The 24,314-nt window shown below is 39.4% G+C and overlaps 1 protein-coding gene across 1 annotated transcript in view; it reads right to left on the bottom strand.

Moving 5' to 3' along the window:
* Positions 1-24,314, bottom strand: part of bsnb (bassoon (presynaptic cytomatrix protein) b) — a 62,099-nt gene that overhangs the window by 18,020 nt on the left and 19,765 nt on the right. The window contains exon 3 of the mRNA XM_062415985.1: positions 21,234-22,022. Coding sequence (XP_062271969.1) covers positions 21,234-22,022 — 789 coding nt within the window. The remainder of the gene's footprint in view (positions 1-21,233; positions 22,023-24,314) is intronic.

Raw genomic sequence — 24,314 nt, forward strand, 5'->3', positions numbered from 1 at the left:
ACACACTGGGAAAGAAAACTACTGAAGCTATGATGCAATATAGACGATGAAGAGCTACTGTACGTACACATGTATGTATATGATCACATAATCAGACCTTCTAAAAATATAAAGCCAATGAAATCTTGCCTCACTTCCAACTTCCTCAAAACCTAATCCAAGCTGCTTTTACTAGTTTCTTTGGCTTGTTCATAAAAGCAGAATCTAATTAAATACCTAAATGAGATACTAATGAACATTTTTCTTTACACAAAACTGCTTCCTCCTGCCATGTTGGCACTGCCAAACTCCCCTCTTTGCTCCTGAATCAGCATAACATCACTGCGTGGGTGAAAGGGAGAGAGGAGCAAGGCCAAACCGGAGCTGGAGTAGCAAATTATTCATGTAGAGTGCTTTAGCTTGTACAGCAGTGCACGATGTGGGCAGTGTTTCTCCCACCTTTACACACACTGTGTAGAGAAAATCAAGTCAGTATAAAAGACTGAGCCTCTGTGCTTCTGACACAGGCCTTTAATGCACCCAGAAAACAGAACAACCAATTCACTGAGGCAATCTCCTTCTACTTTTTAAACTGCCCACTGAAGAACAGCACTTCAGCAGCTCAATATGTAGACATTAGACTACAGCTGAAACTACAATGTGACAAGTAATGAAAAAAAAGAAAACAAGTTAATAGTTTCTCTAAATCTTTCTGTGTCGTTCAAGATGTTTTAACACTTATGAACTGTGGTGTGTGTGTGGGTCTAGTGTGTGTGTGTGTGTGTGTGTGTGTGTGTGTGTGTGTGTGTGTGTGTGTGTGTGTGTGTGTGTGTGTGTGTGTGTGTGTCTGTGTCTGTGTCTGTGTCTGTGTGTGTGTGGCAAAGTTGTATAGCGGGCAGCAGGTTCAGCTTGTTGGTGAGATCATCTTGTTAGTGAATTGGTAACCTCATTAAATAGCAGGAGGCTAACTTGTCTGCTCAGTGGAGAGTGTACTTAACCTTGGCTCTGAACTGTAACCCAGATGCAGCTGACAAGTCCACAAATTGTAATCTATCAATTACATTTGGAGCCTTTAGTATCTGTTCTTATCAACTGCAGCATGCCATCAGTCAACAGAGGTGACGTTCAGCATCATGTCTCTAAATGTCACTTAACCTGTAACCAATCGATTTATTGCATCTAATCAAAATCTCAATACATCAATTGTAACATTTCACATTTGATTTGACCCTTTAGCAGAGCTGAGTGGTAAGAAGAAAAGCTGAAGTCAGCTGAACTCACTGTACCATACAACAAGTTACAACCTTTGCTTTGGCTACAGCCCTCTCTAATGTCCTCAATTAGTCATGGCTACTGTTTATCTTTTCTGTGACTGTGAAAGTGAATAATTGAATATTGGCCTTACACATATGCAGCATAATGAAAAATGTTGCAAACACAACCAAATACAGAAAAATGATGTTAAGCTCATAAAATACATTAGAGATTTTGTTATATTGGTGAGGATGTTTCCTTCATTTATGTTTTTTATTTTTTGCACATTTTTCTTAATTGTGTCATGTTATTTTACAGTTCTATTAATTTTACAGTAATTTCATGGACATTACTAATCTTTAAAACATTTTATAAATACTGTGGTGCAATTTGGTGCAAATACGAATAAGAATAAAAAGATTTCTTTCAAACTGTTAAGTTGGTTTTGTTGGTGAGTACCCATTCCTCATATTTGGGTTCAATTAAGTTAATTGAAAAAAAGGCTTTTAACAGCCAACATTGAGTTTTCAGTGTGTTGTTTTGTGTGTTAAACAATATATTAGCATATAAGGTTATTTCAGTAATTTCCTAACGGTAACTGCTGTGTAACTGTTAATTCTCAGAACATTTATTTGAAAGGCTTAAGTGTGATTTGGTAGTATACAGGCAATGCTCTTAGTATAGAGAGAAAAACACCTAATATGCTAATATGTAGTTGAACACACAAAATATTTTCTGTCTGTTAAAGAATTGTTAAGAATTTCTGCATATTGACATATCTACTGAGTGGGTAACCAACTGAACACTTTTTTCAGTTTTTTCTTATAATTTGTACCAAATTGTACCACTCTGTAAAAGGACCTAAAAATGTGCCATTGAATACCAATTTCCAGGAATTCAGAATAAAATGAAAGGACCCGTAAAACAAAGTGTTACTTGTTAAACTCTCTGGACAAAATATACTTACATATTTTAAAGTCTCTGGGGCAACTGTTTATTTCACCGTTGTACATCTCTGCAGAGGATATTATGCCATTTAACCAGAAAATGACCATAAACACTGCAGCTCGACACTGGTTCGACCACAATGTTTGAATTGTAAATTGGAACAGCTGGAGAAAAATTGGTGTATTTGACACAATAGCAAATATGAATTCTGTTTTGGGGATATTTCGCATTTCAGTTGACAAAGTACGCAATGAAGTTGAAAGAGCCGTTAGAGAGTGAACCTGATTCTAGCCTAAGTAGATACTGTGAGCACTGACAGTACAGTAATGATCTATCCAATCAGCTCGCATCCGGAAAAGCTGCCCTTTCACTGTCAAAATAATGAGAGATTGAACACTACAGGTTACCACAAGGAAAAGGTCAGTGAGATTGATCCCATTCTCATAGATTGATCCCACCCTCAGAGGAGCTTGCTGATACATTATAGTGTGTGTGTGTGTGTGTGTGTGTGTGTGTGTGTGTGTGTGTGTGTGTGTGTGTGTGTGTGTGTGTGTGTGTGTGTGTGTGTGTGTGTGTGTGTGTGTGTGTGTGTGTGTGTGTGTGTGTGTGTGTGTGCAACCTGAAAAGGCGCATGGAAATATGTACAGAACTCCACATGTGTGTCTGCATGTGCAGTTGTGGCTGGGTATAAATTCACCAAATTATGTAATGCAGCGCACTTACAGAACCATGAAGGGAAGTATATTAATTATCCAGACTGCAAACCCCAAATGACAACTGAGGGTAAAAGCATGTACGGTATGTGAATTAAAAGCACTCAGATGAGGCTTCTTGGTGGTTCATTTGATTAATGAATGTAGCATCTTGGATTAAAATCCGACCATGTTTACTGTCTCCCTCAATTTGGAAGGATCCAATAAAGGCCAAAACCTGCTTAGATTTAATAGGGCACATAGACCAAGCACTCAAAAGTAGCAGATAGGAACCTCCAGGCTATAAAAGGTGTTCTCGAAACACTGTACTGAAAAAAAGAGGCATCTTGCACAGAGCAGGAAAAACTAAATTGCCATCTCCTGTAGAGATGTCTTCCAGAGTGTGGTTTATAAGGGGATCTTAAACTGCCATGATTATTTATTTTTTCTTTTACTTTTTTTGTTGTATTTTTTCTGCTAATCAGTCTACTAATTCAGAATAAAATTAAAGGACCCGTAAAACAAAGTGTTACTTGTTAAACTCTCTGGACAAAATATACATACATATTTTAAAGTCTTGTGGTGGTACATTCTGGGGCAACTGTTTATTTCACCGTTGTACATCTCTGCAGAGGATTATAATGCCATTTAACCAGAACATGACCATAAACACTGCAGCTCGACACTGGTTCGACCACAATGTTTGAATTGTAAATTGGAACAGCTGGAGAAAAATTGGTGTATTTGACACAATAGCAAATATGAATTTTTGAATGTACTAAAGCGCCAAACAAAGATCCAATATGTTTCTCTATTGATAACTAGCAGTTATTTAATTATAGACAGATGAAACGTTTTTCCTCAAATTAACATGACATGACAATGTCACTTATTTGTTCTAAAACTGGCTCTTGATACACCAAATGTGATAAACAACATGTTCATGTGAGGCAGTAAATTACAAGTCTAGTGTTTTAGTTATGTTAGTGACCTTATTTGTCATGCTTTTTTGAATAATATTAAGTGGTGATGGTAAGATGTCTGCATAAATTTAAAAGTCCTAGTGGATCTTTGAAGCCAGTGACTCCACCTTTTCTAGCTGGAAGGCAGCTATGTACAGTCTCTCTTGAATAGATTGAAGAGGGGGGATTGGAAGCATTTCCTTTGGGTGGAGGTCACACCCACATAGTGGACTCTATGATCAAACTTTAAAATATTATAATGCATGTCACACTTTTTCTCTATCCGGCTTATATCAAACGTCACATTGCAGCATTACAGCTCCACACAGAATACTGATCACAAATTACAAACACCTCTCTATAGTTGGATCTACGCAATGAATGTAACAATGCACAAAAATAATATTTAGAAGAAAAAGTGCAGTGATAACAGACCTGCTGAGGGATTGTGACTGAGAAAAGCTTTTACACTTCCTACCTATGGAGGGCGCCAGAGAGTGCAGAATTTCATAGAGAGACATGGAGTCGTGGGAGCATACACACCCACAGAATAACATGAACACAGGACAGAAAAATAGTCAGATTGCTAAATATTGCACTTGGAGTGGGCTGCATATTTAACACCAACCTTTCTAACATCATCTTAGCCTTTATTGCCAGCACAGTTGGTGGTGACATTCGCAACCCCCGTCCCCCCTGTCCTACTTTACTTCTGCATGCACCCAGACATGGCACCAATATATTTTGATATTCTGTGTACGAACACGTGCAGGGACATACTGTGTGTAGCCTCAGTATTCCCTGCTAACTGTCAGTCAACTCACAGCAAGATCTGTCCCCCGCGCAGTTTCTCTGCCAGGAACCAGACCACAAGCTGTGAGCAAGAAATGTCAGCTGCCATTAAAAGCATTCACATACCTCACTAGGATATAATATTGCAGGTACTCATCACCAGGAATGAAATAAGGTTCACTTCACACATTTAAATGATCAGACTTTCAAGAAACACAGGTTGGAAATGTTAAATGTTGGTGTTTTATAGCATCCTGTAGCTATAGTGTCAGAGTGGAGGATAAATCATAATATATAATGAGTAGTGTGAGCACATAATGAAGGATGCTAAATGAAAAGCTAAGATGTAGTTTTCACGCCAGAGTAGAAAACATAAAAACAGATGCAAACAAACCTTGCGAGGAAAATGAGCCATTAAAGCAGGACTGCAGCAGTGCATGTCTACATTAAGCATATGCAGCAACACCGTCACACATGTACACAAGTGTAATTCTCCCTCATAAAGTTTTACTTCTAAATGTCAAACTTAGTCTTTTCTCCTTCTTACATTCGTTATCCCAAATTAATTCAACGGCTGCTTCCACATCCCTCACAACAGTCCTAGTTATTACCTGAGTTTGAACTATTTTTGCACAACAAAAGCAATGCCCATGTCAACACTCAAAGCGGGAACAAAGATCTGAATTAAAGAGAAGGACTGTGTAACTGCAATAGTAGAAATCACCATAATAATCCTTCACGTTCGGTGTCTCACAGAGATTAATGAGCCATACGATGAAGGAGGTTATAATTAATTCGTAATAAGCGAAGGTCAGAGGAGCAGAGGTGAATTATTAAGTACTACGTGCACAGGGGCTCACTGCCAAGCAGGTGTGAACGGGGTGAGTTTAAGGTGAGTGGGGAAATATGTCACGCACAGTTTGGCGCCCAAACACATGGGCACACACAGATATTTGATTGCAGTTAAGGAGCACAAGAACATCCAAACCCACAGCATATAAAGTACAGAAGCAGAAAGGATTGCAAGTGTGCTGCAGCAATAGCAGTCAGTTTTAATTCAGTCTGAATAAAATCCACTAACTAACTAACCTTACTCACTGTATTAAATCCTATTTTAATAATAAGCTAATAAGAATCAAAGATCAGTAGAGCACCACAGTGTATCAAACCCATAGCCCTTTAATCCACTGTATCCATCTCTATTATTCACTGTCTGAATGAACAGTGGTTTAAGTCTACCAAGTGCACAGTGCGAAGCGTGAGCGAGCACATGTCACAGCAGTGTGCCAGGCTGTGCCACGCTGTACCACGGCTGTGACAGGTCAGCAAGAGTCAGCAGGTATATAGGTCAATCCCCTGGGACTCCTTCAATGGGGACACGTGGTCAGGCCTGTGGATTAGTGAGGAAATGAAGGATCATCCACTGAGTAAGCAGGACCCAACCACAGTCAGAGCCACTCCTATACAGTTCAACCCACTGCATTAAAGATGAATATACAAAATACAGGAAGATGATCATCAGAAGGAGTTTCGCGGTATTGCAACATCTCCACACTATTCTGAATGAAATAGCAAAAATATCTAACCCATTCCTCTCATTCCAAGTCGTTCACTGAGTTGTAACCAAAATTATTTTTTACTAGAATAAAAACAAATCAGCTGGCAACAACATCTATCTAAGCAAGGCCACAAAGTACAAATAATCTTGTCTCAGTGAATAGCTATTTCTGTTGTCTGTTAAGTGAAAAACCCAATTGATAAAACCGTTCCTATAAAGTAAAATAACTTCTACATGTAAACAAATTTCTACACAACCAAGTCCAACCTCCACTGCCAGTGTCCAGCTCTAATCTATATAAAAGCATATTTCATATAATAAACTAATCTGATTGAATCCCTTATTATGCAGCCTTGTTTAAATTGGAATAACATTCAAAAATAGCTAAGTTGCTAAACATTTTAAGAATCTTCAGCATCACTATCGGCAAAGTAGTGGTTTGAGCTTTTGACCCCGCCATCACTGACTGCCCACGTGCAATATAACCTTATTCATAATATTTACAGTGCCTGTCATGTGCAATAACTGCTTACAAGTGTAAGCCACATGCAATGTCTGCTATTTGCAAATTGCAAGTGCAATATTATAAGCTCAAGAATGGAGTGGTGCTGCTTTTTTCTACTTTATAGATTGTTTTTTAAATATATTTTCTAAGGCACAATTTACAATTTTAGTTACATATTTATACTGCTTTTTTTAAATGTATATTGTATACCTTGATGTGTGGTTTGTTAATATTTCAGGGCTGCAAAACAAATTTTGTTGTACTGGAAATGTGTAATGACAATAAATGTGGCAATCTATTGTACTCAGAACTCAGGGGGAAAAAAGCATCCTCCGACACAGAACAGCGCAATGAAACGTCATTCAAGTTGGAAACTCAGGCAAGAGCCATCTAGCCCGAGTTTGTCAACAGAAACACGCCTGATGTCACAGCAACACATCAACACAATGAACAGAAAGCAGAATGACCTTTTCATCAATTTTGTGTTTTCATCAATGTGGTGTGTGTGTGGTGAAATGTGATGTAACAGCTTTGTAGTTGCCATTTCCATTCAGTTGATTCGTGCTTGATAGAAGTCTTTGTGAACATGTGGTACAAAGCTACTCTTCCCACTCTCTACTCTCCTACACTGTTACTGTCTTTCAGACATAGCAAGCTCTGTTTTAAAGGTACAGTGAAGATACTGGTATTATATGAAAGGACCAAAGGCATCCATTGGTCCCAACCATATCATGTTAGCTTGTCAGAAGGGGGCTAAATAACACCCCAGAGTCATGCTAAATTTTGGAGAGGGAAAAGTTGGCATGGTCATTTTCAAAGAGGCCCTTGACCTCAAAAAATGCAATTCTCACAGAAATCTCCAAATGTCAAATGTTTTTTTGACACTTTTTTATTTTTTATACACCACTTTTATACTGTTGACCTGCTATCCCCCCCTAAAGATCCCGTCCCCCCAAAAAATGGGTCTGTGTTAGGGGGGTGGGGGTGAGAGACGTTAAAGTGTGATAATCTGTTAGAATGCTGTAGATGGTTTCTTACACAAAAGCATCTGAGAAGTCGTCCATGGAATCTGTTTGAAAAAGCAGGCACTTTAAAAAAATACTCCCCAGGTGATTGGATGAACCATCTATGTTGTGATCTCATGAATCCAGTTGCCTCACAAGGTAAGCTGTAGTGTTGTGTTGGAAGGAAATCCTGCATGTACACTTTGCTGCAGGTGTCTATGTTTTCCCAAGCATTTAGATTGAAAGTTGGGAATACTGACTCGGAACTGTCAACTTCTGACATGCAATGTATTGTAGCGAAGGGCCTTTTATTCTGTTCTGTTCTATGCTATAATGCTTACAATGATAATGCTGACATTTAGATTTTTAGCAGGTTTTAATATTAGCTAATTTTCTAATCAGCACTAAAAACTATTGAAAGTTTGATATGACGATTTTTGCTAGATGAAAAGTCATTAAGATTCATCCTTCAACTAAATGTCATGGTAATCCATTCAATAGTTGTTAAGATATAGATTTTAGCAGCTGTCTAGTATACCAATATTGACTACCCATATAGTAATGTTGCCAGCATCGATAAAAAGAGAGATATGTATAAACAAATGAATGATGATTAATACAAAATAAAAAATAATCTCACACTCGAATATTACACAACTAATGTGAACAAATAAGCACATTACCATTACAAGATGTTTATAGTAGAAGATCAAAATATTTCAAAAAAACAGTTCCAGTCTAGATATGAAATAACTTTCCTCTGAGTAGGACCCACAGTTTTTTCAGCAGTTTTTGTTGCTACAGGACAACAGTGTGTCATCTGCCATTAAGTGAGTGTGTCTCTGCTGTACCTCCAGGGACACACTGGCACAGGATCAGGTCATGTTTCCTGCGTTTTATTTACATATTCTGTCTGTTACTTTTTATTTCAACAGAAACAATAGGTGCCCTCTTTTTGCACACAGGCCAGTTGTTGAGTGCCCCACCTCAGTAGGGTGATCCTGACACATAAATAAGACATTGCGAAATACCAATTAAAGTAATGCCACATGAAAATGTTGTCCTAAAAGTGTGTTTCTAACCTGTTTCTTGCTGTCATGTCACAGACACAGACTTGTGAATGATATTTTAACCTTTTTTGCACCATTTGCTTAATTTTCTTTTTCTTTCAAATAAGCTTTATTTACCATTTGCTTAATGTTTAACAGTTTTTAATTTGTTAAGGCATCAGCAGCCCTCTCCTTCGGAAACAACATCAAGAATCACACAGCTTCAGTGATGAATTTACAATTAAGCTGTATATTTCAATTTAAACAGAAATGATTTTATTTTTATTATTACATTTATTTTTCGAATGTCATAGACATGCCGGGCTGTTATACAATAACAGTGAGTAACAGACGAAAGACAGATAACACAATAAAAAGTTAAGTCAGTTAAATTAACAAAATCTTTATTTAACTAAAATAAAATTACAAAATCTTAAATATAATTTGGAATTGTGTAAAATTTTTCACTGAAGAAACAACCTAAATATCACCCTAAAAACACCCAAGAGCTCTCTTAAACCACAAAAATATATGAGACAATTTCAAAACCATAACTTACTATAACCCAAAACGTCTGCATACTTTTTCTGCAAAATTGATTTAATTCAACAGAGTGAGACCAAATTACAGACACAACTTTTGAACCCTACATGAATAAATGTTTCATATATTATGCTATGGTATATGCTTTTTATTTCCTGCATACTATGAGTATATATTATTATAGCACCCTATAGAATATATCATATACTGTATATCATAACCCCAATCCATCGCCTCCACCACATCTAAGAATGACTAAATCTTTAAGGGAGATTCTGTGGATCCACCTCCTCCATTGCTTAAAGAAGTGAAGTCTTTCCTAGAGGACAAGAACAATCCAATATCCCTGTTCACACACTTCAGAACTTGTAAGACAGCACTTAAAGAAGTTCTGGGGCTGTTCTGAAGGCAAAGTGGCGGTTGGCTCTGGGGTTTTTTTCAGTGGTAAGCCTTTTAGCCCAGCTCTGCTAATTTTCCGTGAGAATATTCAAGATGAATTGCAGTATTTATCCCCCTGCAGTCTTGTTTAAAAAGCAGCAGGCAGCAACACACAGCTCTGCATACTTTACTGAATGCTCCTCTCTCTGTGGTTAAACTGTTTAATGCAGTCAATATGACAAGAAATCTTTGATGTTTCTTATTTTCTACTACCTACTGCCTACCTCATTGACTTCACAATCATATCTCCTGGCTCATTCACGGTTCTCTACCTTTGCAGGCTTTAATAAGACAGAGAATCCTAACGTGGCTGAATAAGTTGTTGTCAGATGTATGCACTAGTCAATAAGAGTATGGACTGTCAGCAGCAACTTAAAGAGTATGAGTGATGCTATGGGTAGTTTGCTCCCTCCCATGGAAACACAGTAAGATTCAAGAGTAAGATTTGCATTTTGCAAAACTCCTTCAAGGCAAAAGCAAAATAAAAGTCAAACCTCAAAAATAAAAGTCAAACCTCAAACATACATCTACTTTTTGAAATGTTAATCGCTGCAACCAAACAAACCTATTTTACACTGCGGTTGACATGTGTCTTGTCGCATATGTCTGTCCCCAGGACAAGTTAATCAGGTTGCCTCCATACCCCCAGTTTATTTTAGATGAGTTTCTAATACTCCTGGCAGGCAAATCTATAGCTAGCAGCCAAGCAAATACATTTTGTGTATGTCGCATTTATCTTTCAGACTCAAGCTGCAACCTATCAAGAGAGCCTGGTCAGATGACACCTTTATTGACACCATTTAATGACACCAGCAAAAATATATGACTACTAATGCTGAACTAGTCTTTCAGGCATGTTTGACTTGCTCATATGGGACATATGAGTAGTCAGGAAATTCCTGATAACAGGAGATTGACTAGTCTTCTGGAAGTTTCTTATTCTTTAAAAACCTTGAAAATATGAAAGATGTCTAATCTTAAATTCCCCCTCCACTAAAAATATGTTTGTTGTCTTGTCACTTCAGTTGGATGTTTAAGCTTCACTGTGCAGAATAATGAATATGCAGAGTTTGACACTAAAAGACTGTTTTCACATTCATCCACTTAAGGGGACAACGTTTATCTGTGTTCATCAAAAATTTGAGTTTGTCTCAGATCTGGGTATTCAACTTACACAAGTGTGATGTGGAAACTTGAAGCCTCCAGTGCACAAAAACTGAAATTGGACTTTTAGTAAAGGAGGAGGCATCTTGTGTCCAGCAGTTAAACTTTTGAAATGAATAATATTTGCATATTCCAGGATTCTGGATTTTTTAATGAGGGGGAAAGAGGAGATGTAATGGAGATTTTTGTAAAGGATTTTTAACAAGGGTAATTTAACTTTTTTGTTGAAAAACCAAATCAGACACAATTTATTACTCTGAGCAGAGGACTTTTTAATGTATTAAAACATGACTGGAGGGGATCTTTAAATATTTCTGTATAACGTTAAATATTCATTACTTAATGCACATCAGTCAAGTTTGTGGCACAAGAACATCCTCAAGTATTATTTAATAAGATCTTAAAACTGAATGCTAATCTGCTTTACCAGAACTGTGTGGGTCGTCTAATCAGATTTGATTGACAGTTGCCCGGCAACATGAGCAAACATCCCACAGCTGTCATCACATTTGATTCGGTTGTTGCTAAATCATCATTGTTGCACTGAAATTCATAAAGCCACGTTTTCCAAATGTGTCCTGCAAAAGAAATCAATAAGCAATAGCAAATCTCACATGTGAAATAACCAAAACTGTTCTTACTATGGCAGAAAATATTGTGTTCATGTACAGCTCCACCACTCGTAGTAAGGTGCTGACACATGTGACGACATTTTCTCAGGAGAAAGTTAATTCAAAAACAAGTTGGCTGCCAAATTGGGCTTGTCTAATATATCATTTCAACATCATCTCAAGCTAGCAAGGGGGAAAAAAAGCTTTTTACTGAAAATACGGGACTACTATTTACTTCAAGAGGCTGACAGGTCCAGAATAAATATATTTCATTTCATTCTTTGTGCATCATTTTACCCATTAGAGTTGCTAATGGAAGGATGAAAAGGGTGGCACACCATGTCATAAATTATAAGTGATTGTGGAGAGACAGATAGCAAAGTTTAATATAGTAGATTGATCAAACTTCTCTCCTTCATGTTAAAAGTATATTTCATTCACTGGTCTAAAAAGCACAGGGATCAGTATTCCAGCATGCAAAACAGTGACTAACATTGAATAGTGTGTGTTGGTTTGTGAAATAAGGTGTTTATAAGGTAAACGTCAATGACGAAGTGAACCCATTAGGAATTGTTACCCGTGCTATGGTTGTTGTGTCACACCCACAGCAGTAAACTGTGCTGGCAGTGTCTTCACTAATGGAGGCAGTGGGAGGACCATCTCTGTGGCTGAGTGTAATGGTGCTCTTGCTGCTTTTGCTATTGATGTTATTATTGTGAGGTGGCTTTATAGAGCAGCAGTCAGACCGTGATCTGATCATCTCGACTGCTGCCCGACAGCTGCAGCACTGAGAAGATTAACAAGGGGTTAAATGTAATATCTTAGTGATCAGTGAGCTTTATCCCTTTCATTTTGTCTCTCAATCTCCTGTTCCCTTTCATTATAGCTCACCCTCTATCTGGTGTGTGTGTGTGTGTGTGTGTTGTTTTGTTTTTTTTCCTGGTTTGTGCTCTTTTGTGCTCCCTGACATACAACCACACATCTCTGTTCTATAATCTCACATTTGTGTCGCCAGCCTTTTAGTATTTGCAGCCTCTAAGCGCAGCGCGCACACTCAACTAACCCCCTCCTTCGCTCCTAATGCCAGCATTAGAGAGTAGTCGCATGCCTGAGGTGCTACGGGGAAAAGCGAGCGGGAGCACCGTTGAGGCGGGTGAAATGATGGGTTAAGACAGGAGGTTCCAGTAGCAGGGGTGGGAAGACTGCTCCAGCCCACCTCTGTGGCTCTGACAGCAAGGATAGACACGGCACTGCCATGGGCCCCTGGAGCATTGCTAAAACTCGTTAGCATAGCCACCAGGCCTTGAAGATGATGAGTTCTGAAGAGGTGATTAAGCCAATGCTGAGGTCCCTTGTAGGATTCAAAGCACATTCACTCACAAGGTAGGAGAGGAAGGGCATTTGGAGATAGAGCTGCAGAAAAAGACTGGGGGTGGGTGGGGTCATTCAAGTTCAATATGGTCACTGTGCTTCTCAGATAGTCATTCATCAAAAGAGCTGATATTGCTGCAGGTGCAGACAGGGCTTGGAACAGGTCGAGGTTGACCTCAAAGACGTCATGAAAAATGAACACATGTGGTGCACAAAGGCTTAACGGAATAAGGCACATACAATGATACAATGCAATACCCATGCCAAAAGGTGCTAGTAGCTGTAGATTTTACTCTCACCCTCTCCTATTTCCTGTCACTCTCAGGTCTAGAATCATGCAAAACAGTTCTGGCAACAACATTTCAAAAATCTTCAAAAGCACAAAAGATAAGACTTGTGCTTTTTCATAGAATGGGACCTTTGCCTCTGGATCCCTCAGCAGAACTTTTTAGTCGAAGTGTATGCAACTCCAGCTCAGTCTGAGCCCACAGACTGCTGCCAAACACAAAGGTCCCAGAGATGAGAGTGAGTGGCATTTAAGCCTCCAAACCAGCGAGCCATCTGCGCTGGGTGCCACATAATCTCAACAGGAAGCAGTCATTGTTGTACATCACATCATTTTCCTGTCACACTTCAGCACAGTCATTTTATCAGGGTGTCCTCTGTGACACATGGATTTTGGGGTAAGCATGAATCATGTAATTTAAATTTAGTGTGTGTCTTTAGTAATACAGGATTTAGGTGGAAAACCTTTGTTTCACTATTACAGTCTCTTCAAACGCTAATATATTTATCAGACAAAGTCAAAATGACATTGTCTTAATTTAATCACTCAACAAGGCTTACTAGTCTCAGATGGCACTTATTTGTGTGGGTGGTTCTTTACAAGGGTGTGTTGTGGGTTAAGCACCGTACTCAAGGGGATCACTACACTCCCTCAACACGGATTAGAAATACTCTCAACTATTAGCTTCTTCTATGAGACTCCCCACACTCTCACAACACACACACATAGAAAAACACCCCTCGCTCCGTCTCTGTCTCTTTTTGTTTGCATCTGTATCACCTCTTATAAATACGCTGTCTTATTATGTGCAGGGGTTTTAAAATGCCCGCCCTGCTGTTGCTTGCTAAATCAACAGAGCGCAGACTGAATCAAGAGGGCTGAGTACCCCTGTTGCAATGTCAACCGCGAGCGATTCAACCAGAAGTAATTGCCAATTCAATCAATGTGTCAGCAGCGAGCAGTCTCCAACTAAGGCATGTAGACAGGGGGAAGAGGGATGCAAACGGAGGGAGAAGAGCACTGAAACGTGCAAAGAGAAGGTGGGTGCTTGTGTACATCCATCCTGACTACGACTGAAACAAGTGAGACAAGGGAGCAAAACAACTACAGCGTCACATTAAATAATGACATGTCAAGGGGCAGATTTTATGTGTCTGGCATGTCACCTAAATCTGTTCAATGTAAGAGAACTACATAACATTTGAGTAAGAGCAGAAATAAAGTAGGGTAGAAGAAAACAGTGAAATATTTCAAAATACTCTATTCCTGCTTCTGGCATAACTGCAATTTTTCAGCGAGGCGAGTTGGGATCACAGAGTTCGCCCATTTAATACATTTGAAATAAGAGAACAGGAGGGTGAAGTATAATATTGTTAGTGGACGTAATGAGAGTGTGTATGTGGGCGTGTGCAGGGCTGGGACATTTCTTACTTTTAAGAGAACCAGATGGAACCATTAGCATTAGCTGAAATGGTGGTCAGTAGCATAACACAATATATGAATTGTTAAAATAACTAAAATTACAAGAAGATGCATTTATGGGTAATCGTATCTTTTTATTTATTTACTCAGTTGTCAGACAGTAATTTGTATATAACTATATTGATATGATAGGATTATTGTTGTCTTTATCAAGCATTTGGTTGTACTAAAAGACCCTCTTGGAGTCTGTTTTCCCAGGAATTTACTTTGAATGATTTTAGGCCTGTTTTTTACTAGCGAAAATAAGCATTAGCATTAGCTAATCACAGCTAACCATAAACTGTAGCAGCAGCTAGCGGCTAGCACTAGGGTCAGCTCCACCTTCCAGTCCAAATATGGTCACTTCAGACTCCAAAAATCCAAGATGGCGATGGTCAAATCACTAAACTCAAGGCTTCAAAATGGCAAACTACAAACCAATGACTAACATCACAGTGACTATGTCCATATTTATGAGTCTATGATTCCAATACAATACCACAGTGAACTGACAGATTGCAATCCCTTGTGATTAGATTAGTCATGTTCCAGTGGGTTTGAAACATGCATGTGTAAGATGCATGTGTGCATGTGAATCTGAACACAGCACCAGTAGTATTTGTGCGCTGGCTTGTATAAGCACATAGTACATGCAGCACAAAGATATGTGGAAGTGTTAAAAGAAGGCTTGCAGCTGATTGGGGCCTGGTGGGTGTTTGAATCTGTGATGGTGCACCATCAGTTTTGGAGCAGCCAGGCTGAGCATGGTTGACTTAGATGCATGATGCCAGCAGCCATCTGGCTTTGGAAGGAACTCCTGAGGGAGACACAGACTGGTGCCAACCTTCAGAAAACACTTCCAGCATGTTTGAGAATGACAATGACATGTACATCTATACTGTAGCTCTGTGTGAGAGCAGCGTCTGTGTTCCCGCGGAACTGTGGCACATTCACAAATACATGTTCTACATATGTTCAGCATCACTGTGTGCCTGATGTATCTTCAAGGTCACTGCAGTATCGGGCAATTTGTAATACTGAATGGATAAATAAAGATTTATAGAATTTCTATCAATAATTTTTATAATTGATGATACAGATTTAATCTGTGTACAGCTCTTACTAGCATTTGGGTATTAGTGATTCCTTAGATGAATTTTTAAAGTCTAAAAGTTTTTAAAGGGTACATTTTGTGCTTCACAATGTGTTATCTGCAATTTCTCATTAGTGCATTTCATCATGTGCAAGCCACATACAGTATTTACCTGCATACTGTGTTCCAGGCACATAAAACTGGGCCAATATAAAGTTATTGCAAACAGTGTTACAGACGGTTAAAAGGTTTCTCTTTGCACAGTGGCTGACTGTAATTGTTTTTTCACAGCTGAGCATATTACAGAATGAGAGTGCTCTTGTGTGTGTGTGTGTGTGTGTGTGTGTGTGTGTGTGTGTGTGTGTGTGTGTGTGTGTGTGTGCGTGCGTGCGTGCGTGTGTGCGTGCGTGTGTGTGTGTGCGTATGTGCAGATGTGTGTTGATAGCTTTACCATACACAATGATGTGTTCTGAATGTGAAATTGAAAATGTACAATTATGAGTATGTTATTTAAAGGTTGGCCTTATTTCAGCTTGTTATTGGCAGATCAAGCCTTAATGACCAGAGCCAGGATAGACCACAGCTTACCGAACACATCACCTAACAATGCTAATATTAAACCCTTTTTTCTGATCCACCTTAATATTGTAGCGGATGATAAGGAGTCAGTCTTTGGAGAAGCTGAGAAGACTGTAAAAATGTCATAAGAAGAATAAGTCAGCCATGAACAAACAGAGAAGTTAAACTTTATATTAAGCAGTCTTAAGAAAATGTCTGGTATGAGGGAACAACATGTTCTGAAAAAGTAAGTAGACTTTTTTATAAGTTTAAGTACATTATTTGATTCCCTAAGAAATCTAATCTGATTAAGTCTAAAAGACAACCTGCTACAGGTCTAACAATACAAATGTGCTGTTAAACTAACATGCAGCTGCACGTGTGTATTTCTCTTCTCGTCCACACACACATTGACCTTATCTGACACGAGGAAACAAACGCAGCTCTTTCTCGCTGCTTCACACTGCATGAACTATTTATAATGTTCCCCCTCATTGAATTATTGATGAGCCATGTTTTCTGTTTATATACACTTTTTCTACAGTTCTGGGAGAAATTCAGTTCTTTCACAAACAATCCACTCAGAGCTTGTCTCGCTATAAACAGTGGACACGCTTCTATAACATAATAATAATAGGCAACAGAGTCAGATCAGTATGCTTGCCCAACTGTGGGAATAAAATGTATGGGAAAACTGGTGAAGAAGAAACATGAAGAATCTACCTGTATTTACAGTGAAGAATGAACTAACACTTGGCATGAACTTTGCCGTATCTGCCTCACAGGACTGTAGTATCCTGTGCTGGCAGAAAGAGAGTAACAGAATGATTCAGGGATGAGGATTGACGTGCAGTATACTGTAAATCAGATTGAGCGGGAGACACTCCAGTGAAAACATTTTATGTTCTATTTATAACCATACTCTGGGGAAAAGACAATGACACAAGGTTGGTTTTAATCTCCTTGAGAATTGTAATGGGGGGAGAAAACAGTTCCAGAACTTACTCAGAGCCACACATGACTTTCAGTGCTAATTGATGTGAAATATTGTAAAATGTAACAAACAGTTGGCTTCCTCTCCCTCATTACCTCTGATTCTCACTCTTCTTCCTCCTCCTCCTTCTCAATCTCTCACCTCTATGCTTTCTGTCCTCGTCCGTTCTTCCACACGTCCTCGCACAGAGACGCTAGCACTCGGTGTCTCATCACAGATTAAAGGGGCTGGATTTTTTTTTTTTATGTGATACAGTTCAGCCTTATTTGCTCTGAATTAATTATGCATTGTGTATTTCATGAGTTGAGAGAAAATTTATTTTCATGAATATTTCCATCATTTTTCTGATTTCCACAAGCTATAAAACTTTTTTCTTTTTAAATCCTCCCTACTATTACAGAAAATTCGATACAGGATGTGATGAGCCATTACCAATGATGCTTTAGGGGGTCATTATGTTTCCAATCAATATTTCAGAATGTTATATGGTAATAATTTATGTCCATTTGTAGAGATTTGAGAGAAAAAAACTGAAAAAGTGTAAGTATACTTTTAGTTTAATCATTTATTGCTGTTTTTTTAAATAACTTTAATTACTTTGGCACATAATCAGCATTTGGGTTTTCTCCACATTTGCGTTGTCACTTTCTATTAGTGAAAGCATTTCCTGAGCTGTCACCACCACACAAGGAATGTAAAGTGTTTTCTCCCTGCAGCGAGAAAAAAAGTATTTTGGATACTTGAGGACATATGATCCTTATGGAAATCAGTTAAAGTTGCAGTGTGTAGAATTTAATGACATCCTTTAAAGTGAATCGGAATCTGAATCAGAACAGACTTGGCAGAAATGGAGTATAATATTCATAAGTATGTTTTATTTAGTGTATAATCACCTGAAAATAAGAATGGTTGTCTTTTCATTACCTTGCAATGAGCCCTTTATATCTACATAGGGAGCAGGTCCTCTTCCACAGAGGCCGCCTTGTTTCCACGACTTTCTACTGCTGAGAACGGACAAACCAAACACTCACTCTAGAGAGAGCCTTTCACATTTTTTTGCAAATTTCGTGGCTACCTTATGTTCTCCTACACGCTAAGAAGGGGCAGGGGGGGTATTCAGTTGGTTACAATCTGCAACCTCACCGCTATGCCACTAAATCCTACACACTGCTTCTTTAAAACGTGGCTGCTGCCTTTAAAAAGATCTTGTTGTTTTTTTAAAGCAATTTTCAAAGCAAGGAGCCTTAAATGTTTTCACCTCTAATAGTGCTATAGAGCTTCTTTTTTTATTTTTTATTTTATTTTTAACATCACAAATTAACAATTTAACAACAAATTATTCTGTCTTATTCACATGATTTTTCTCTTCAGCCAATGTCTTACATAACTTATTCCTCAGTGCCATAGAGTTCCACTGTTGTCCAAATACTATTAAAAACACATAAAATTAGCCACATAGGGCCTGATTTACAAAGGGTTTGCATGTGTAAAAACTAAAGACATCACCCACAAAAAAATGTGCAAGCTGATCTACTAACATGGCGTCTTTCAAATGTGCAAGATAATACGCGCTGTCCATTTAGTATGTATGCCTTAATGAATATGCAATGTGGGGCGTTTTTACCCCAGTGTACAAAAATACAGGGAGGAGAAAATACAAATATGTTATTTAGCACACGCATTGTGATTTACCAAACCTGAAGGTAATTTTGCCAACGGTAACTGTGTCTATAAATAATACGTTTGAAGGGCAGGTATTAACCAGCTGCACGCTGAGCACAGATGACTGCTGTTACTGTGGTGAAGAGGAGATGGAGGCACAATGACAGAATAAACAGACGTGTTAATATTTTTGGAGTGGAATATTTTTGGTTTTACTAACAGCATTGACTTTGTCACAAATACTCTCCCATATGGCGTTTTTTCTGGAAACATTTTTTTTGCTGTAACTCCATATGTTTGTTAACCTCTTCCACTAGAACCTGTAATTCCATGGGATCAAATTTCATTTCACGGGGTTTCTGCTCATCCAAACTCCATTAAGACAAGCAAAACCCTCATTTAAATACTGCTGTCTGCACCTGTTGTTATTCTTAGTAGATCACGTCCGCAAAACTAACCAAATGTGCACTGTTGTGTTACACACGCAATTTAGTAACCTTTATTTGAGATCTTTGTAAATCAGGCACATAGTGTATGATTTACACTACATTAACATGACCACTGTAGTTTATTTTGAGAAAATCCCACTTACCGCACCAACTCTGCAAAAACTGTACACTCTAAAGCTTGTCTCTGGAGCTCCAGCAAGAACAGGCTGTTTTGTGTCTGCTAAGTGCCCCCGTCTTCTGATTGGTTGACGTTTTCTGAGTGATGTACGCCCAGGCCAAACACAGGTAATGAATTTTTGCCTACTATAAGGTAAAACCAGGGCTCTGGGTGAAATTCACTGGTATATTGTGATGGCCGTGTGATTTACCAGACCAGTGGCAATTTGAAGAAACAATGCAACTACAGGCTTTGTCACCGCCTTCATCAAAACAGGGAGGGATGATCACGGTTCTGTTTGGGACAGTTAGGAAAATGACAGAGAAACAGTAGCGTTTGCATAAATTAGGCGAGGATGATGAGGATGAATGTGCCAAACTGTAGAAATCAAGCTGAGAAAACTAAGTTCAAAGTACAAAGCCTCACACCATGTCCAAATGGTTCTAGTCTGCTCTGGAGCGACCCACCTGCCTGTTCTCATGCAATGAAAACAAAAACTATTTTGGAAAGAAGGCACCTGATGCTAGATTGAGATGTGGAGAGTACCCAGCAGAGAAAAGGCACAACACTGCTTATAACATAGACTCGCAAAAACAGCAGTCTGAAAGTTTTTGTAGACTTGCAGCATCTCAGCAGCCAAGTTTGAAAGGGACGCCTGACAAACAAATGATCTATCTGTTTCCATAGCGATCTATGAATGGCCTGTGCCAGTGCCTGTGACAGCCAGATGCCTGGGAAGACATGGCTTGCCCATAAAAAAGCCAGCACTCTGCAAAAAGTCTGTTATTACTGCAATCATTCTATTTGACTTGATTTGCATAATTAAACTCTGTTATTTCCTGGCCATGGAAGCCTCTGCAAGTCCATGCCCTTACCGGCTGGACTCCCACTATGACAACGGACAAGGGGGAACTTAAGGGAGGTACATAGCCTCAACTGACCCCTGGATGTGACTAATCTATATTAAGATTATCCATCAAATTGAACTTGATAGGACTCTGTTTCCTGTGGATTGGTCATATATTTCTGTGCAGGTCCAGAGTAGAAGGCACACTGATGAGGTGAGTCACAGCCCGGACTTCACTCAGCTAACTACATGAAAGGCCCTGACAGAGCAGAACAGAACAGGTCCTGAGTGAGAAGTACATAGAGAGAAAGGCAGGAGAAAGGAAAAAACGCTGAACAATCACAGGCGCACATAAAGCCTACTGTGTACAAGCTGTATACAGAACCTGCCAACTGTCCAAAATTCTTGTGCAGAAATGCTCTTTTACACACATGCTTTATGTTTTAGATTTTGAAAGTTATTTGTTGATCTATTTGTATTAAAGAATCAAAAGCACAATAATGGACCATTCTTCAAAAATACTAATAAACAATGCAAACAGCATAGAAATAAAGCAAGCAATACCTCAGAGACGAGGCAAATAGAGTCAATTGTTGGTCATGCGACAGTACCTGAAGCCAAATACTTGATTCATGCACACAGGAGTCCTCTAAAATGCAGCTATTCACTCCAAGACCAGACAGCCCAAATTGATAATAACACAACCCATTCGACTGCATTATGACACAGCATTTTTTACAGAAACACATCAATAAATCATTTGATTTAGCGAATCCATGGTCTGCAAGCCGTCACAGACCAGTTGACACTTTGTCACACACATTTGACAGCCAAGCATATCAAATCAGAGTCTTACCTCGACTAGGTGTGGAGTGGGGTTGAATCCACACATGTTGCACACTAAGGAGTGGCACTGTGTGCAGGTGTTGTAGTTGGGTTGTTCTGCTGCGTTGCCTACATTGAGGTTTGTCTTACAGAGAGGACAACAAGATTTAGGTTTAGAGGAGTCCGGAGGAGCAGGCTGTTGTTGCTGCTGAGGAGGGCCTCGAGGCCCCTGTTGTGTAGGCTGAGGTCCTGAGGGTTTACCTGCCCCAGGTCCTGGACCAGGAGGTCCTCCTGGTTTGGGGGCTGGTTTTGGAGGCTGTTGTTGGGGTTGAGTAGTCTCAGATATAAGAGTGCTGGCTTGGTTAAGGAGAGAAGCACCAAAGCCAAATAACTTCCCAAAAGTCTGCTCTGGAGGTGGGGGCTGTCGTGATGGAGAGCTCCCTGCGCTGCGTGTCTGGTCATGGCGGGGTTGCTGGGGTTGGTGGGCAGGGGAGCTGCGAGACAGATCAGGCTGGGATGGAGCCTTGGCAATGCCAGGGAGAGGGACTGCCCCCGGGGGGAGTTTTACTTGTTGCTGACCTGGGCCAGCTGGACCAGTCTGTTTGGTAGGGCCAGGTACAGGATGGGCCTGTGCTGGAGGCTGCATCTGAGGAGGGGTCTGTGTCTGGTGTGTAGGTAGAGTCAGAGCATCAGGTTTGAGTTCTGGTTTGGCCGCATGAGAAGGAGAGTGTATCTGCTGCTGACTCTTGGAGCGTGGTGTGGTCATGTCCATCCCTAAAGCTCTCTGCATCTGACAGTTGAGACATAGCCACTCTTGCACCTAAGAAGGTAAAAGATTAAAAAAAAAACAACAACAAAGATCATGAGGTACAGTATTGAAACTACACAAATCAGCATGTAAATTACTGTAATTAACAAATAGGGTTAATTAATATGTTGAGTTAACAGGGCTATTGCAGATGACACAAAAATATGGGTTAATTATAGGTTGAACTCCAAATATCTTTAAACAGAGTTACAGAGATGGGTGTGGTGTTTCCATACTCTCCCCGCACTCCACTTTCTTTTCACAGTTCAAAGAAGATGAACTGGGTGTGAATGTGAACATACTGTAAGTGTGTTGGTCTGTTTATGTGATGGCCTGGCCGCCTTCCCTTCCCTTCACCCAATGCATGCTGGGACAGGCTCCAGCCCACTCTGAATAGGAAATTTGTGCATGGAAAATGACTGAACGAAAGAATAATTATGAATGATATAAAATATCTTGCTGAGGAGTGTTTAAGTGTCCCTGTGCCTCAGCATGGGCATTTATTGGTAAACATTACTTACCCACAAACAAATGTGAGGAAATAAATGTGACAGATGGAGTGAACGCTGGACTTCTTCAATAAATCATGGCTGCCCCTGATTTGGTTAGCTTCCCTCATGTCTTTTCTGTGTGTCTCTTCCCTTTTTTGCTTTCTCTTGCATTCCCTCTCATTACACAACATGGTCCCTTCCTCATTAAAATCCTCCCACCATTCTCCTCTAGTTTCTACAGCTGTTGTCATTTCATTTGTCTTTCCTCTCCCGTCTTCTCTCTTGTTCTCTCTCTGTTCCATATAGGTGCAAAGTGCATAAGAAGGGGAAAGTCAGAAAGAGGCCCTAGTGATGGCACATGGCCATACGTGGTAATTGGCATCCTGGTGCTTTGACAGCTGCCACACTATTGAAGCTGTCTTGGACTTGTGGTCATTACATAATGCCTTAATGCATTATAAATGCAGTCAGAGAAAGGTTGTGTAAGGGTTAGAAGTGGGTTGGAGGTTTGGGGCACACAGAGTTAAGTGGGTGGGCTAAGCGCCATCTTTTTTCCTGCATACCATAATGTCAGAATTCCCTTCAAACCTGTAAAGGTGGATTCATAAAGATTTGCGTTGGCTTCAGCTGATTTTAATACTGTTAGTTTTTAGTATTCAAATCTGTCGAGGCAAAAACTGAAAATGCGCAAAGATCTCCCCACTGCTGTGGAGCCAAATGTCTCTGCAAGCCTGTGGCCCTGAGAGATTGATTCACACACACAATTCACACGCACACAAACGGCACATACACCCACACACATACACATGCTATCTGTGTAATACAGTTAAATGCACAATATGATTGTAATGTTATTCTTTTAAGGCCTATATTCAAACCATTGCCTATAAAGTACAATATAATACTACACTATTATTTTAACAACCAACAATGTTTTATTATATATAATCAAAACCTAATTGTATTTCACTGAATCAAATAGTATTGATGGCAAATTTAAAAGGGACAGTTGCACTCTGTGTAATTGTGATTGTATACTAAATGTATGCTGCTGTCATATTTCTTTATTAGGTTTTAATTGCAAAATGTTAGTGCCTGTTTCATAGCTAAATCCAGTGTTATGAAAGTGTTTCACACATGCTAGCAAGTTGGTTGTCAGCGCACAGTTAACAGCTAACAGTAGTATGACCCATCATCTACATATTTCAAGGCGCTGACTCACTGCTATGCTTCAGACTTTTAGCAATAAACGCTGCTTAAACAAAAGCTTTACCCCAAATGATATCATCTCATTCTGCTGCAGCCTGATACTCTACTCTGACTAACCATTTCTTTCACTTGATTATTCATTAATAATTTTACTCTATTTGACTTGCTGAGAAAATTGAAATGTGGGCAGTGATTCATAGATGGGTAATTTTGCTGCTGGTTGAAGTCCTTGCGGCAGTGACGTAGAAATGACGTGTTCAATACACTCTGACATCATCATTAGGTGTGGATAAAGATGCAACAGAGCACAGTGTGATCAGAATGAGCCTACTTCCAGTCGGCTGACTCATTATCCACATCTTTGATTTGTTCAGCAATTTAAATGCCTGATGTTGTCGTCACTGGAGAAACAAACGGCCAGTCAGAGGTTAAAGAGGCAGGATTAACAATAGGGACTGTAGACTCATGATTTTCTCTCTCACCCTTATTTAGTTGTTTAGGGAAGATGGTCCCCATTCTTAATTCTGCCTACAAATGTCTGATTGGTCAATTGTTTCTCCAACTGTGGACACAACATGAGACCCATTTCAATCTGCTGGGGTAA

This window comes from Scomber scombrus, chromosome 3 (assembly GCF_963691925.1).
Source record: "Scomber scombrus chromosome 3, fScoSco1.1, whole genome shotgun sequence".
In the NCBI taxonomy this organism is placed as follows: Eukaryota; Metazoa; Chordata; class Actinopteri; order Scombriformes; family Scombridae; genus Scomber; species Scomber scombrus.